At 34.8% G+C, this 13,475-nt stretch overlaps 5 protein-coding genes across 6 annotated transcripts; all 5 read left to right on the top strand.

Annotated features, from left to right (window-relative positions):
• The first annotated feature begins 222 nt into the window (after nucleotides 1-222).
• Spt-I (serine palmitoyltransferase subunit I) lies at nucleotides 223-2,197 on the top strand. The gene is made up of 5 exons (XM_065310420.1): nucleotides 223-384; nucleotides 557-1,032; nucleotides 1,099-1,231; nucleotides 1,286-1,471; nucleotides 1,536-2,197. Exons 1-5 carry the CDS (start codon nucleotides 367-369, stop codon nucleotides 1,998-2,000), a joined length of 1,278 nt encoding a protein of 425 aa, XP_065166492.1. The 5' UTR covers nucleotides 223-366; the 3' UTR covers nucleotides 2,001-2,197.
• A 472-nt stretch (nucleotides 2,198-2,669) lies between these two features.
• On the top strand, nucleotides 2,670-5,193 carry LOC135797861 (coiled-coil domain-containing protein R3HCC1L). 2 transcript variants are annotated; one of them, XM_065310422.1, is made up of 6 exons: nucleotides 2,670-2,824; nucleotides 3,412-3,565; nucleotides 3,680-3,749; nucleotides 3,804-4,202; nucleotides 4,261-4,477; nucleotides 4,538-5,193. In XM_065310422.1, the coding sequence occupies exons 2-6, from the start codon at nucleotides 3,471-3,473 to the stop codon at nucleotides 4,837-4,839; spliced, it is 1,083 nt and encodes a 360-aa protein (XP_065166494.1). In that variant the 5' UTR covers nucleotides 2,670-2,824; nucleotides 3,412-3,470; the 3' UTR covers nucleotides 4,840-5,193. The 2 variants fall into 2 exon arrangements, with proteins under 2 accessions (XP_065166494.1, XP_065166493.1); XM_065310421.1 differs by having other exon boundaries at nucleotides 2,753-3,035.
• A 316-nt stretch (nucleotides 5,194-5,509) lies between these two features.
• Dhpr (dihydropteridine reductase) lies at nucleotides 5,510-6,915 on the top strand. Its single transcript, XM_065310424.1, has 3 exons — nucleotides 5,510-5,942; nucleotides 5,997-6,517; nucleotides 6,575-6,915. Exons 1-3 carry the CDS (start codon nucleotides 5,856-5,858, stop codon nucleotides 6,672-6,674), a joined length of 708 nt encoding a protein of 235 aa, XP_065166496.1. The 5' UTR covers nucleotides 5,510-5,855; the 3' UTR covers nucleotides 6,675-6,915.
• A 79-nt stretch (nucleotides 6,916-6,994) lies between these two features.
• LOC135797862 (uncharacterized) lies at nucleotides 6,995-8,179 on the top strand. The gene is made up of 3 exons (XM_065310423.1): nucleotides 6,995-7,172; nucleotides 7,232-7,540; nucleotides 7,617-8,179. The coding sequence occupies exons 1-3, from the start codon at nucleotides 7,121-7,123 to the stop codon at nucleotides 7,988-7,990; spliced, it is 735 nt and encodes a 244-aa protein (XP_065166495.1). The 5' UTR covers nucleotides 6,995-7,120; the 3' UTR covers nucleotides 7,991-8,179.
• A 265-nt stretch (nucleotides 8,180-8,444) lies between these two features.
• LOC135797859 (tyrosine-protein kinase Shark-like) lies at nucleotides 8,445-11,463 on the top strand. Its single transcript, XM_065310418.1, has 6 exons — nucleotides 8,445-8,586; nucleotides 8,647-8,784; nucleotides 8,839-9,188; nucleotides 9,255-9,851; nucleotides 9,914-10,695; nucleotides 10,752-11,463. The coding sequence occupies exons 1-6, from the start codon at nucleotides 8,511-8,513 to the stop codon at nucleotides 11,107-11,109; spliced, it is 2,301 nt and encodes a 766-aa protein (XP_065166490.1). The 5' UTR covers nucleotides 8,445-8,510; the 3' UTR covers nucleotides 11,110-11,463.
• Nucleotides 11,464-13,475: the final 2,012 nt, after the last annotated feature.

The raw sequence follows: 13,475 nt of genomic DNA, 5'->3' as shown, positions 1-13,475 counted from the left end.
CTTGACGGATATTTACACGGTTGAAGGTCTTTGAACTTGTTTTTTTGTTTAATTAATTAGTTTTAATGAGGAGCTGCTAACGCTTTCGTTGATGCGCGAAACAATAATGGCACTCAGGAAAACGGAAGTGCAACTTTTGATTCAAATTCCCTGTAATTCCGGTTGGTGTATTGCTGGTTGCCTATATTAACCTATATTTTGCCGCATTTTGGCTTGTGCGCACTACATGAACGTGATTCCTCCTTCCAATGCGTACAAAAACTGAATCAACTCATAGATAAGCGGCAAAACGCTGTCGAAGTCATCATAGATAAGTTTTAATTCAGTCAATAGTCAACTCATACCACAAAAATTAGAATTTTAATCATGCCTTCATTAATAGAAGTAAGTGAACTACAATACTTAGTCATAATTACTACAAAAACTCAATTTTAAGTTATTTTCAATGATTTTTTATACATTAGGTTAAAGCCAGACAATCATAAAGTATTTCTACACCAATTTACACAATACACCTTTATTGACACTTAAATTACCATGTTTATCTCATTTTTAGGATGGAAAATTGTCCCATCTGATGATGATACCACTGACAATATTCACCTTCTTTCTTATTGCTATGATTTATTCAAAAAAGACCAAGAAAGTCAAACTGATCATCAATGAGGAGGAATTAAGAACTAGACTTGAAAATTACACTCCAGAACCTTTAGCATCAGTTGTAAATGAGACATATAAAGAACCTAACATTCCTGAGCATGTTACCCAGAGCAATAACTTATGCAGGAGTGATTATTTATGCTTAACAGATAGTAAGGAAATCAAAAACATTGCCACTTCTTGTATTAAGAAGTATGGTGTGGGCTCATGTGGACCAAGAGGATTTTATGGCACAATTGATTTGCACTTGGATTTAGAGACAAGAATTGCTGAGTTTATGAATCTGGAGGAGACTGTTCTGTATTCCTATTCATTATCAACCATGTCTAGTGCCATTATTGCTTATTGTAAGAAAGGAGACATGTTATTTTGGTATGTAACAGAGTAGAATCGCATTAAGAATGATCTTTTTATTTTAATCTTTTAAATGCATTTTAGTGATGATAAATTAGCATCGTCAACAATTCAGAGCATTGCAGCTGCTAAATCATCAGTAACTTTCTTTAAACACAATGATGTGAAGGATTTAGAGCAGAAATTGATTGATTTTGACAAGGGGCAACAGAATAAAGTAAATATTTAAGTTTTTTTAATGATTTGAAGTGTTTTACGTGATATTTTGTAGAAAATCAAAGCTAGGAAGTTTCTAATCATCGAAGGGTTGTACTATCGTACAGGACAAATGTGTCCGCTTGTGGATCTGATGAAAATCCGTGAGAAATATAAACTTCGCATGTTTTTGGATGAATCACTTTCTTTCGGTACGATTGGTTCCAATGGTCGTGGAGTAACAGAACATTTGAATGTTGACGTAAGTTTTTATACAATTTCCATTAAAATCCAACATTATAACACTTTATTGTTAATTTTCACAGAGGAGCGACATAGATTTAATTGTTGGTAGTCTAGAATACGGCATACCATCAATTGGTGGTTTCTGCGTTGGCAGTAACTTTGTCAACGAACACCAAAGACTTTCCGGACTTGGATATTGCTTTTCTGCATCATTACCACCACTTCACAGCGCTGTAGCTCACCGTATCATTGATATGTTTGAAACTACACCTGAGTTGTTCACTAAACTGCATGAAATCGCTAGGAATATTCATGATAAATTGGCAGATATCGAAGGATTTGAAGTTATCAGTCATCCTTTATCGCCGAAGAAGGTTTTGAAGTTGGACGACATGGACGCGGAGACATTCTTTGACAAAGCGTTGAAAGCAGGCGTGCTTTTTAATAACGACGAGGAGAACATTGTTTCTTTTAATGTTAATATTAAAATGGACGATGAGTATATTGACAATTTAATGGGACTTATTAAGAATGTTGTTCAGTAAAGTTTGTGGTGATTGTTTTACGGTTTTACTATAGTATGACGAAATAGTGAGCACGTTCAGAATTGAATTCAGTCTACGCACTACAAAATAGAGTTTTTATTGATAAGTAGAGGCAGCTTGTGATTTTATCAGCGTTTGTATTTTAATATAATTATATCGTTGTACGTTTGTAATAAAACGCTAAGTGACCTCTCAAATTTTCATGGTTTTATCACTAAAGAGAATTTTCCGTAGATTAAGAATCATTAATTTGTTTCTTTCTATCGTTTTTGTTTATGAGACAAACGCTATCGAAATTATGCGGCAGCAGGGCTGGTAAAATGCAATTTGGCTGCTTATTTTCTTCCTCCTCCTCCTCCAACTAAAGTTTCTTCCAATATGAACAAAATAAACTGCCAAAACTTATGTAACACATGTAATAACATAACAAATAAACTTTCTAATGTCATGCCGCATGACGATATAATCGTTGATAATGGTTACATTAAATACATTAAATATGTACTTTAATTGAGCAAATAATAGCTACAAATATACTGATTATATAAAAATGGATTAAGTCAATTGATCACAGTTTGGAAAATGCTAATTAGGCGAAAAATTGAAATAAATCGAATATATGATGACGTAAATAAAAAAAATAGACTGTTATTGGTAACCTACTATGTTTTCCTTTGATCTAGCTTTATATTTTCTTGACCTAGTTACAAATAAAACGTGAAAATCCGGTCCTGCGAGCCAGGAAATTTGTTGTTCGTTCAACAAATGCGTCTTGTCCGTGTAACGGCGTTGTAATACCGATACAGTTACTCCCGTTGTATGCAGTTAAGTGACTTGCTGGACCTACTGACTTATTATTAACAATAACAAATAGATGTACATCGTCTCTGCTCATTAGAAACGCGAGTGAGATATTCAGAAGTAATGAATATGATTGCCTAATGCCCTAATTGCCTAACAATCTCATGAAATACGTAGTTCGTTTTAACCTACAAGTTGACATTGCTTTGTTCATTATCACCAAATCACGCATAGGTAAGCATATTAATAATTGTTTAATGCGGCTGATTGCGACTGTTATTATTAATTCGATGGAATATATTCAATTAGTACGAATTGTTTGCTGCCATGTGAAAAGTTTCACATTCTTGTATGCTAAAAATACAAAAATTGAACATTCAGGAAGAAAGCAGCATAATTTAACATTTAGCATAACATTTAATGCTGTGATTTAATGCTTGTTTTGCTAAAAGATGTAGATCCCCACTCAAAACATGCTCAAAATGTTGGCTGTGATCAAAAAGTAAATGTGTTGCATTGTTGTGCTGTGTTGTGGAGGAAGAGAAAGTGCTTTTTATGATTTCATAGTTATGTAAGGCCCAGCCAACCATTTCACTTTCATTCCTCTCAGGTAATTCCCAGCCATTCAAGACATTCCACTGCTTCAACCAGCTAGCAGCTGCTACAGGAATGGAGGTCTCCAGCACTCAAACCAGAGCCATTGGCAGAGGTAGAGGCAGACCAGCACAAGCATTATACATGCCACCTGCAAGAAGGCACAGAGAGTGAGTGCAGGGTTCAATTATTAATAAAACAATCAACGTTTCCGTGTTATCTAAGTGATAAAGTGATAAACTGATGAGATAAGTGTAGATTGTAATAAAAGTTCCTTATTGCAGGCCTACAGTGCATAATTGTGACAAAATGAAAACTGATAACAAGCCAATACCAGAATCTACAGATATTAAGGTATACTTGCATGGATTTGTTGTAAATGTTAATAAAATCATTATATTTTCGTAGATAATGGACGATTCCGCAATAGATATCTCAGAAAACGACGAAATTCCACTTCAAAACTTTGTTGATCTCAACATAAAAGACATAACAAACAAGTGCATCAAATCACCAAGAAGTGAATCACAATCAAACATAAACAATAAAATACCAGTTAATATCATTGACAGTGTGCAAGAAAATGTAAAAACACTAGATTCAGACGTAAAAAAACGAAAAGATGAGGCAAAAACACCCAAAACGCGTAACTCGAAAGTGATGGACGTGAAGTGCGACGTTTTGCAAATCAGTTCAGCGAAAAATATCAAAAAATCACCGATTAAATTGGTACAGGTCGATCAATGGGAGGATTTGGTCAACAGCGACGAAGAACCGTCATCACCTGATGGTACAGTACAAAAAAATGTACGCAGTTTATCAATACTTAAAAAAAACATTTGTTAATTTAAAATATTAATTTCAGAAAGCTGTGATTACCAAATATGACGATGATGACCATGAAGAATATGAAAATCTCAACAATGATCAACTTGAGCATATTGTAGAAATCTACGATTTTCCTTCGACGTTCAAAACGCCTGATATCATGCAGATTTACAACGAAATGGACCAGGAGTCGATGTATATCAAGTGGTTGACTGAAACACGTGCGCTTTTGGTTCTTGGTTCAGCTATGCAAGGTATAAAGTTAAATTTTTACTAAAACTTTATTTTAATTTATGTGTTTTGTGTCTGTGTAGCAAAACGCGCGCTTGGAATTGAAAATCCCTTCATAAAATCGCGCCCAGCTGCACTAGGAAGTCACATGGCGTTGGAAGCAGTGCGTACATCAAAGCTGCGACCTGCAATGAAACGTCCACAGACATCAATGCAAGCTGCGCGCAGAATGATCACCACCGCTCTAGGGGCGAAGAGCACAGTTAGTCGGGAAGTACAGCAACGTGAACGTGACGCTCTGCGGAAAGCCAAGGAAGAGAAACGTAATCAGAGACAAAGCGAACGCGATGCCTGGGAGGGTAATCCACGCCCAACATCTGCTTGATTCATTTAAATGAAGTCTTATTTTAAATTTTCTCATCTCTATCATGTTAAAATTGTAAGAATGCGTCTTGATGTGATTTCAAGCCGTTTGACATTAGTGCCTAATTGAACAATGTGATAATAGTTGTATGAACCTGTATTTTGTTTAAGAATCTAAGTGAATGTATGTATTACAACTAACAAACTCAATTGTATTTCTGCTAAAACTATTGTATTGTATTCCGTGCAATGTTAGGTTCAAATTGAGGTAATTATTGTACTTTTAGTCAATTAAAGTAAAGCTAATGACTGTTGGTAACATGATTATGGTCAATTTGGAAATAAAAACGTCTTGTGACTTAGTAATTATAAGAAATTTGGAAAAACCAGTTGGTTAAATCACTTTAAAGATGTAAGAATAGTGAATGACTGAGCAATTTGTGAAAAATCAATAATTTCGCACGCACAAGGTCATGCGGAATAGTAGTGGTATGATTTTCCATTAATACATTCATTTAATATAAAAAAAAAACGCGTGAATACGATTAGATCAGAGTGGATGAAGTGACGTGGAACGATTATTACAAAGTAAAAGGCGTTAAAGGCTATCAGAAGTCAACCTCGACTCGAAATATGTATATATCGCAACTCAATAACACTCAACAAGTGAACCTGCGCCTGATTCGCTGAGATTCCTAGCAACCAGGAGAGTGCAGGAGCTGAGGCGTGAACACCGGTTACCAGTGGTTACCAAACTCCATCATAGTTCTAGACACAGCTTAATCTAATTGTCCTACTCTCTCTGCCTGTCGTTCCCCTCTCGATTCACTGCGATACCGGCTTCGGCCTCGTAATTCATGAGAATTTCAACACTTCTTTCAACTTGCACGTAATAGTTGGTTTGTTGCGCTTGGAGAGTTGAATCTAGTCGACCGGCACTCATTTACTAATTGCTATACAATATCAAGTGTTCTAATTAAATACACTGCACCTAAAATTGTTTCATTTGTGAATATCTGTTCTTAAAACGCAATAAAAATGTCTCACGCCGGTCGAGTTGTTATCTATGGTGGTAGAGGAGCTCTGGGATCAAAATGTGTCGCACATTTCAAGGCGCAAAACTTTGTAAGTTGAGAAATTATGAATATAACCCAAAATTTTAATGTTTTTATGTTTAAGTGGGTAGGATCTATTGATCTACATGAAAATACCGAAGCGGATCTTAACATCCTCGTCGAGAAGGACGCTGAAGTGGAAAATCAAGAGTCTGCCATCCTAGGTTCAGTTTCCAAGGCCCTTAATGGTTCTAAATTGGATGCTATCATTTGTGTTGCTGGTGGTTGGGCTGGTGGAAATGCGTCCAAGGATTTAATCAAAAACTCCGACCTCATGTGGAAGCAGAGCGTCTGGAGCAGTTTGATTTCCAGCGCAATGGCGGCTGGTCATTTGAAAGATGGCGGATTATTGGCTTTGACTGGTGCTAAAGCTGCGCTGGATCCAACACCGGGTATGATGGGCTATGGCATGGCCAAGGCTGCCGTTCATCATTTAGTAAAAAGTCTGGCTGGTGATAAGAGTGGTATGCCACCTCAAAGTACAGTTGTTGCTATACTTCCGGTGACTTTGGACACGCCAATGAACAGGAAATGGATGGCCTCTGCTGATTTTACAGCTTGGACTCCTTTGGAGTTTGTTGCTCAGTAAGAAATCGAATTTTAAATGGAAGAACATATGATTTTATTGTTTACTTGTTGCAGGACTTTCTTGGAGTGGACAAAGAATGAAAACAGGCCAGAGAATGGTAGTTTGTGCCAACTTTTGACTGAAAAGTCAGTGACAAAAATCGTCACTTCTTAGAAATGATTAAATGATAAGAGACACATATGCTATGAACAATGGACCAAATAATATCAAAACGAGGACAATGAATCTTCTCTCCATTTTTGTTACTACAATTTGTTACTTGATTCAACTGTTTGTTAGTTGTTTGCGTTTTTCTATTTTTGTATTGTGTAAAATTTCACTTTCAACATTCAAACGTGTTGATGCATGTTCATGTAGTCATTAATCATTATAAATAAAATTATATGAGCAGAAATACATTTTATTTATGTAAATTATATATTATTTTGCTTGGCCCACAAAGCGATCCATTATTAGTGCGTCAATGTGTTTATTACATTCAAAAAGTTAGGTTAAATTATAAACTAAACGATTTTTATAAAGAATCGTCTATAAAATTGAAGAAACTATAGCAATATCGTGAGAAAAATCAAAAATTTACTTGATAAACATTGTACAACATGTTGACAACCTATCTACATGGATTTATCAGTAAATTCATCATAATTGAAGGTAAACATATCCTAGTTTTGTTAAACAGATTACATCTAATAATATTGTTGCTATTTTAGATGATTTAGAAGAACCTGGTGATAAATTGTTTAAAAATCTTATAACATCCGCATTATCAACCAAATTAAACATAATTTACCTACAATTTAGTTTTAATTTGGTCAAAAACATTCCTGACAAGACTAAGGTAACAAAACTTTATGATTTTACAAAGTTATCATCACCAGAAGCATCAAAAACTTGTCAGGATATATTAAATGATGTTAATACTGATTCAATATTGATTATTGATTCTTTATCTCACATGTACTATAAATTAAAAGCAAAGGAAACTTATAAGATTTTAATAAAAGCAACAAAATTGCCAGGTAATTAGAAATAACAAATATATGCTGATTATCTATTGGTAAATTATAAGTTTGACTATAATATGATTGATTTTAGAGTTTAAACAGATTCTAACTCTTCTGCACAGTGATCTATTGCAAGAAAATGATGAAATAATTCATCATTGTTCCTCATTGTCTTCTCTTCACATAAAAATTGAAAGACAATTTGGTGAAGCACGACGTTTGTCGTATTTGTTCAGGAAAGGACGCGGTAAAGCCATCAGAGAAATTGAAGAGTGGTGTATCACTGATGGAAAATTGATAACAAGACCAGTTGCAAAAGTTGATCTGAAAACTTATCTTCAAGAGAACAATCCATCCATTAATTCATTGTCTACATTCAATATTGAGTTGAATGAAAAGGATAAGCAGAATCGCAGTCAGATGGATCTACCGTTTTACCTAAGTATATTAATTGTTTATTTATAAATTGTTATCAAAATAAAATTAATCTCTTCTTATTTACAGAAATCTACAAAGTAGCGGTAATATCGAGCCAAAACAAGGTGAAATTGATTATGTTTTCGATGCTGGAGATGATTGGGATGCCGAAGACCCTGATGACGACCTGGATATTTAATTATAACTTAAACAAATCAATAAATTACTAAAATTAAACTTTTCCTACATAAAAACCTGTAATATAGGCAATCAGATATACACATTCATGAATTACATTCCATGACCTCAAGAAGTTTTGATATTTGACCGTGTTGATGACAAAACAGCTGGGCAGTGCATAATTGTGATTTCTGCGGTTCGTAATTTGTGGCGTACTAATGATGATACTCTTTTAATTGTTTGCATTGGCACAACGTACACGATAACACGATTATATGCGCGAGGTTGTTGTAACTGTTCCAACCACTTGTTTGCCGAACTACTCGAACAAATGTAACGCGTTGAAATTGCGAGATTATTGAATAAATGTTAATAAACAGCCAGCAGCATGAACAAGGAGGATGATATTTGTTGGTATCATGAGAAACTGACCAGGAAAGAAGCCGAACAGTTACTACTACAAGGTAAAATCTATATTTTTATGTAAAAGTAACATTTTTACATTAAAAAAGTTCAAATTACAGATGGGAATGTGGATGGATCATTTCTAGTGAGAAGGAGTGGATCTTCATCAGGTGATTTTGTCTTGTCAGTGCTGCATAATAATGAGGTGGCACACTTTCAAATTAGAAGACACATTGATGATGCCTTCTTTTCAATTGGTATGGTAAATTATCTACAAATATATTTAGTTATAGCATGAACATAAATTACAGTTGAGAATACAAAAGTGCATGGCCTGGAATCCCTCATAGAATTCTACAAAGAAAACCCTACTGGTATTGATGGTGTTCTATTAACTGAGCCAATAAAGGGCGAATTACCTCCGCACGATACACGTAGGCATGGCCGCACGAATTTGCTTCACCGCGCGGCGAATCACGGCAATGAAACGATTGTTTTGGAGTTGCTGAAGTCAGGATATCGTCACGAGGCGAAAAATGAAAACGGCCAGACTGCCGTGCATCTTGCAAGCATCAAGGGACACAATGACATACTCAGAAAACTGATTGAATATGAAGCAAATGTTAATTCAAGGGACACAGCTGCATATACACCATTACATGTAAGAAATAACAACATTTTAAAGTTTTTAAAGGTTTTTATAAAATAAAAATGTGAATTTTTACAGTATGCATGTAGAAATAACCTGGTTGCAACTGTAAATGTCCTCGTGCGTGAAGGGAAGGCTAATATTCAAGCAAGAAACACCGAAAACGATTGGGTGCCTTTACATGAAGCCGCAAATGCTGGACATAAGAAAATCATTCAAGAATTACTCTCATTGAATGCCCCGGTACGTCCGCGAACAAAAAACAACGAGCTTCCTATTGATTTAGCACGAACAAATGGACATTTTGATTGTGTTGCCATTCTGGAGGAGTACACAGCGCCGAAAACAAAAACAAACATGTCGCAATGGTACCACGGCACATTAAATCGCCAAGAAGCCGACGCATATATTCGTGAATATCAACTGGACATACAAAACGGCACTTTTCTCGTGCGTTATAGCACACGGAACAAAGAACTCGTGCTCACCATGTACAACGAAGGGATTATTTTTAATTTTATCATTAGAAATAAAGATAACTATTATTTTATTGACGATGGGCCGTATTTGGACTCATTGGAGCATGTGATTGAGTACTATAGTTATCTACAGGATGGTATGCCGACGCTTTTGCAGTTTCCGGTGCCTCCCAAGCCGAAACCACCAGTTCCTGAAGTAAGACTTTAAAGAAAATTAGTTTTTATGTGGTTTTTATTGAATTTTTATTTAAATTTCAGTGTAAAACAATTCCACGCCAAAAAAAGAAGCAACCGAACAATTCCAGCACCTCTACTGTATCTACACTAAAACCTAAACCATCTGTACCATCAACAGATGATGAACTACCTAGTCAGTTTCGCAATATCAAGTTTTCTAGTAGCTTCGAACTGGACATCAATCAATCCACTTCGTCGCTGAATAACAATCAAAACGACCTCGATGCCAACACAAACTCAAACTACAATCATTTCGCGTTGGGTATACCTTCATCTCCGCAGTTATTACAACGCAATATTAATCAACAGGAATATATTCCCAAAGAAAAAGTTACACGATGTAACTTATTGGGTGTAGGTGAATTTGGCTCAGTTTATCAAGGTCTGTATCATATTGATGGTACAACAGTGAATGTAGCGATAAAAACCCTGAATGACGAACAAATCGAGCTCAACCAGGAGTCATTTTTACGTGAGGCGCGTGTTATGATGCGATTGAAACATCATTGCATCGTAAAAATGTTGGGATTGTCTTTGGGACCGCCATTGATGATGGTGCAAGAATTACTACCGATTGGTAGTATGTTGCATTATATTGTAACAAAGAAGGATAGCATTAGTGCGGAGCAGGAGTTTTCTATATGGGCTGCACAGATTGCGAGCGGAATGTGTTACTTGGAAAGCGAAGGATTTGTTCATCGGGATTTAGCTGCCAGGAATATTCTACTTGCGAGTGTTAATCAAGCAAAGATTAGCGATTTCGGTTTGTCGAGAGCTGTAGGTGCCGGAAGCGAATATTATAGGTTAGTTTCAGTCACTTTGGGTTGCATACGTTTAATTTAATTTTTATTGTTTATAGAGCTAAAGTTGGTGGAAAGTGGCCGTTGAAATGGTACGCACCTGAGTCATTTAACTACGGCACATTTTCGAATCAAAGCGACGTGTGGAGTTTCGGTGTGACTATTTGGGAGATGTACTCATTCGGACAACATCCCTATGGTGAAATGAAAGGATCTGAAGCAATCGAACTGTTGATGAAGGGTAAACGTTTGGAACAACCGGAAAAGTGTCCGGAGCGCGTCTATGAAAAGATGTTGGAGTGTTGGAGGTTTGAACCCAGTGAGCGTCCGACATTCGCACAACTCTTTGATTTTTTTGCTAACAACTCGGCGTATATCAATATTAAGGAACTGATTGGGGAAGTTAATTTGCCATAGAGTGTCTGTTGCGGTGCCATTTATGAAATTTTTATATGATATTTTATAAATGAGAATATTTTATGAACAGATTTATAGATTTATAGACGAAGGATGAAATTATTTTAGAATATTTACTATTTATTGATGATTGAGTATGAGTATATTCTAGTGTACGCATCAGTGCATCAGTTTGACGTTATTTTTGTATGCAGATTTTATATTGTGACGATTTAGATCGATGTATCGAAGTATTTTATGAACTGTTTGTACAAAAATCGAGTTTATGTCATGGCATTTTGATATTTGAATGATAACATTAAAGATTGCTTATGTAATAAATATTCTGAAATATAAATTATAAATTGAAAAGTACATCTTTGCGCTATCTAGTATCGATTAATAATATCTATTTTATAATAACTAATTCTTAGCTTTAAAAATTTAACATGGTCAAAATCGATGCAAAAATCGCGCACTGAAACGAAAGATAAACAATATTTTGTTTTCTCTGTTTAGCTCACTGACAACTCTTCACTGCACTCTTCTAAACTTTTAAAATCATCGTTAGATGTCGCTAGAATGTCCATATTCGGATTAAATTCGCTGTTAGATATTTCACGACTTGATTTGTTTGTTCATATCACTTGTTTGTTGGTGGTAGTGAGTGCACTCGACGTGCGTGTGAAATCACGCGATGCGCGTACTTAAAAACTAAAGAGATAAACGCAAAAATATACGAAACAAATATTGGATGAAATAGTTATACACTTTTATGCTTGTTTAACTTTTTAAAATTTTAATTATTTTACATCAAAATTAAACAACTATAAATTATCAATACAAATTTATCAATAACTTTTTATCTCGTTAACATTTAAATAAATATACATAATTTAATAATGAATTACGTATTCTGCAAAGAAAATAAAACTTTTATAAATAATCAATGATATTAAATGCGTAGATGTATTTATTATATGAAGGAAAATTTAATAAAGGTTCGCAATGGCTTTAATTGTAACTAGTATAATATTCACTTAAATATTCACTGTGCTTTTATTACATGACGTTAAATGTAATTACGAGTGCATTAACACATCGTCAATCATAAATGGAAAGACCAAAATTTATATTAAATCATAATGAAATGACATTATCATTTCATAAATCATTCAAATATACATTTATATTATTTCGATATTTTATTCTCTTCTATTAAAACATCAAGTATCTTAAGAATAACTGAAAAATCCTTGAATTATATTGTTTATCAAGATAAGTTTAATTTAAATCCATAGAGGGCCATACATGTACGTTTCTAGTATTTTTAAGTCTAATGTTTATATTCTTTGTATTTTGAACGATATCGCGATCAAAACATCGCTTCATTTTAATCTTTTCATTTTTTGTGGTATCACGCCACTTTATAAAGATATGCCTGGCGACGTTAGTTTTATTGTCCATAGAGGACTATACCTGTACGTTTCCAGCATTTTTAAGTCTAATGTTTATATTCTTCGTATTTCGAACGATATCGCGATCAAAACATTGCCTTATTTTAATCTTGTTGTTTTTTTGTGGCATCACGCCACTTTTAACGATATACCTGGCGACGTTAGTTTTATCAACCATAGAGGGCCATACTTGTACGTTTGTCATATTTTTAAGTCGTATGTTTACATTTTTCTTCTTCGAACGACAACGCGATCAAAACATCGACACATTTTATCTTTTGTGGTGTCACGCCACTTTATAAAAACACATCAGGTAACGTTAGTTTTATTATTCATAGAGGACCATACCTGTACATTTCTAATATTTTTAAATCAAATGTTTACATATTGTTTTATCATCTTAAATTTATCTTTTGTAGATATACGAGTCATACGAGTTTGCAAAGATTTACTTCTACACAATGCAGGTATTTACAACGATTTGATTTTACCAATATTCATATAAATATTCCAATTTAAAATATTTTCGACATAATACTTCAAATGATGATTGAAGTTTTATTAGCCAACTTAGACGTAAACAAACCGAAATGAATGATTATAAATTCCATTCCCGTTTTGTATTGGCCTGAAAGGGTCAAACCGAAACTAGAATTTGATATTTCATTGCTGCACGCACGCATCTACATCATCTAATATTCTAATACGTGTGGGTCGTGCCGGTTTTCGTCCTGTCGTGACTCCTGACGCTTTCTATTGCTTCCAACTTTTGGTTTTCGACTTTTGACTTTTGACTTTATCGAATGTTACGCGGCGGATTTTGATGCTTTACATCGCGCGGATTAAATATTCCACGCACAGGGCTGCAGGTGAATGCAGAATGCAAACACTTGAAATTATGCAGGGCGGCTTAAATTAGGTTATGTTGCT

This window comes from Atheta coriaria, unplaced genomic scaffold (assembly GCF_025399875.1).
Source record: "Atheta coriaria isolate IRGN ID8LTWV9N9 unplaced genomic scaffold, Caltech_Dcor_3.1 hic_scaffold_8_pilon, whole genome shotgun sequence".
Classification (NCBI taxonomy): domain Eukaryota; kingdom Metazoa; phylum Arthropoda; class Insecta; order Coleoptera; family Staphylinidae; genus Dalotia; species Dalotia coriaria.
Note: the sequence above shows the minus strand (reverse complement) of the source record. Positions and strands in the feature narration are given on the sequence as shown.

What these genes read in the sequence shown, in the direction of transcription:
- LOC135797861 (XM_065310421.1), top strand. Translation starts at nt 2,966, where the DNA reads ATGAAATACGTAGTTCGTTTTAACCTACAAGTTGACATTGCTTTGTTC. An exon ending in CCTGCAAGAAGGCACAGAGA is followed by an intron (nt 3,566 to 3,679) that starts GTGAGTGCAGGG and finishes TCCTTATTGCAG; the next exon opens with GCCTACAGTGCATAATTGTG. An exon ending in CAGAATCTACAGATATTAAG is followed by an intron (nt 3,750 to 3,803) that starts GTATACTTGCAT and finishes ATATTTTCGTAG; the next exon opens with ATAATGGACGATTCCGCAAT.
- LOC135797862 (XM_065310423.1), top strand. Translation starts at nt 7,121, where the DNA reads ATGTTGACAACCTATCTACATGGATTTATCAGTAAATTCATCATAATT. An exon ending in TAAATTCATCATAATTGAAG is followed by an intron (nt 7,173 to 7,231) that starts GTAAACATATCC and finishes TTGCTATTTTAG; the next exon opens with ATGATTTAGAAGAACCTGGT. An exon ending in AAAAGCAACAAAATTGCCAG is followed by an intron (nt 7,541 to 7,616) that starts GTAATTAGAAAT and finishes GATTGATTTTAG; the next exon opens with AGTTTAAACAGATTCTAACT.
- Spt-I (XM_065310420.1), top strand. An exon ending in ACAAGGGGCAACAGAATAAA is followed by an intron (nt 1,232 to 1,285) that starts GTAAATATTTAA and finishes GATATTTTGTAG; the next exon opens with AAAATCAAAGCTAGGAAGTT. An exon ending in CAGAACATTTGAATGTTGAC is followed by an intron (nt 1,472 to 1,535) that starts GTAAGTTTTTAT and finishes TAATTTTCACAG; the next exon opens with AGGAGCGACATAGATTTAAT.
- LOC135797859 (XM_065310418.1), top strand. Translation starts at nt 8,511, where the DNA reads ATGAACAAGGAGGATGATATTTGTTGGTATCATGAGAAACTGACCAGG. An exon ending in CGAACAGTTACTACTACAAG is followed by an intron (nt 8,587 to 8,646) that starts GTAAAATCTATA and finishes TTCAAATTACAG; the next exon opens with ATGGGAATGTGGATGGATCA. An exon ending in CGAAACCACCAGTTCCTGAA is followed by an intron (nt 9,852 to 9,913) that starts GTAAGACTTTAA and finishes TTTAAATTTCAG; the next exon opens with TGTAAAACAATTCCACGCCA.
- Dhpr (XM_065310424.1), top strand. Translation starts at nt 5,856, where the DNA reads ATGTCTCACGCCGGTCGAGTTGTTATCTATGGTGGTAGAGGAGCTCTG. An exon ending in ATTTCAAGGCGCAAAACTTT is followed by an intron (nt 5,943 to 5,996) that starts GTAAGTTGAGAA and finishes TTTATGTTTAAG; the next exon opens with TGGGTAGGATCTATTGATCT. An exon ending in CCTTTGGAGTTTGTTGCTCA is followed by an intron (nt 6,518 to 6,574) that starts GTAAGAAATCGA and finishes TACTTGTTGCAG; the next exon opens with GACTTTCTTGGAGTGGACAA.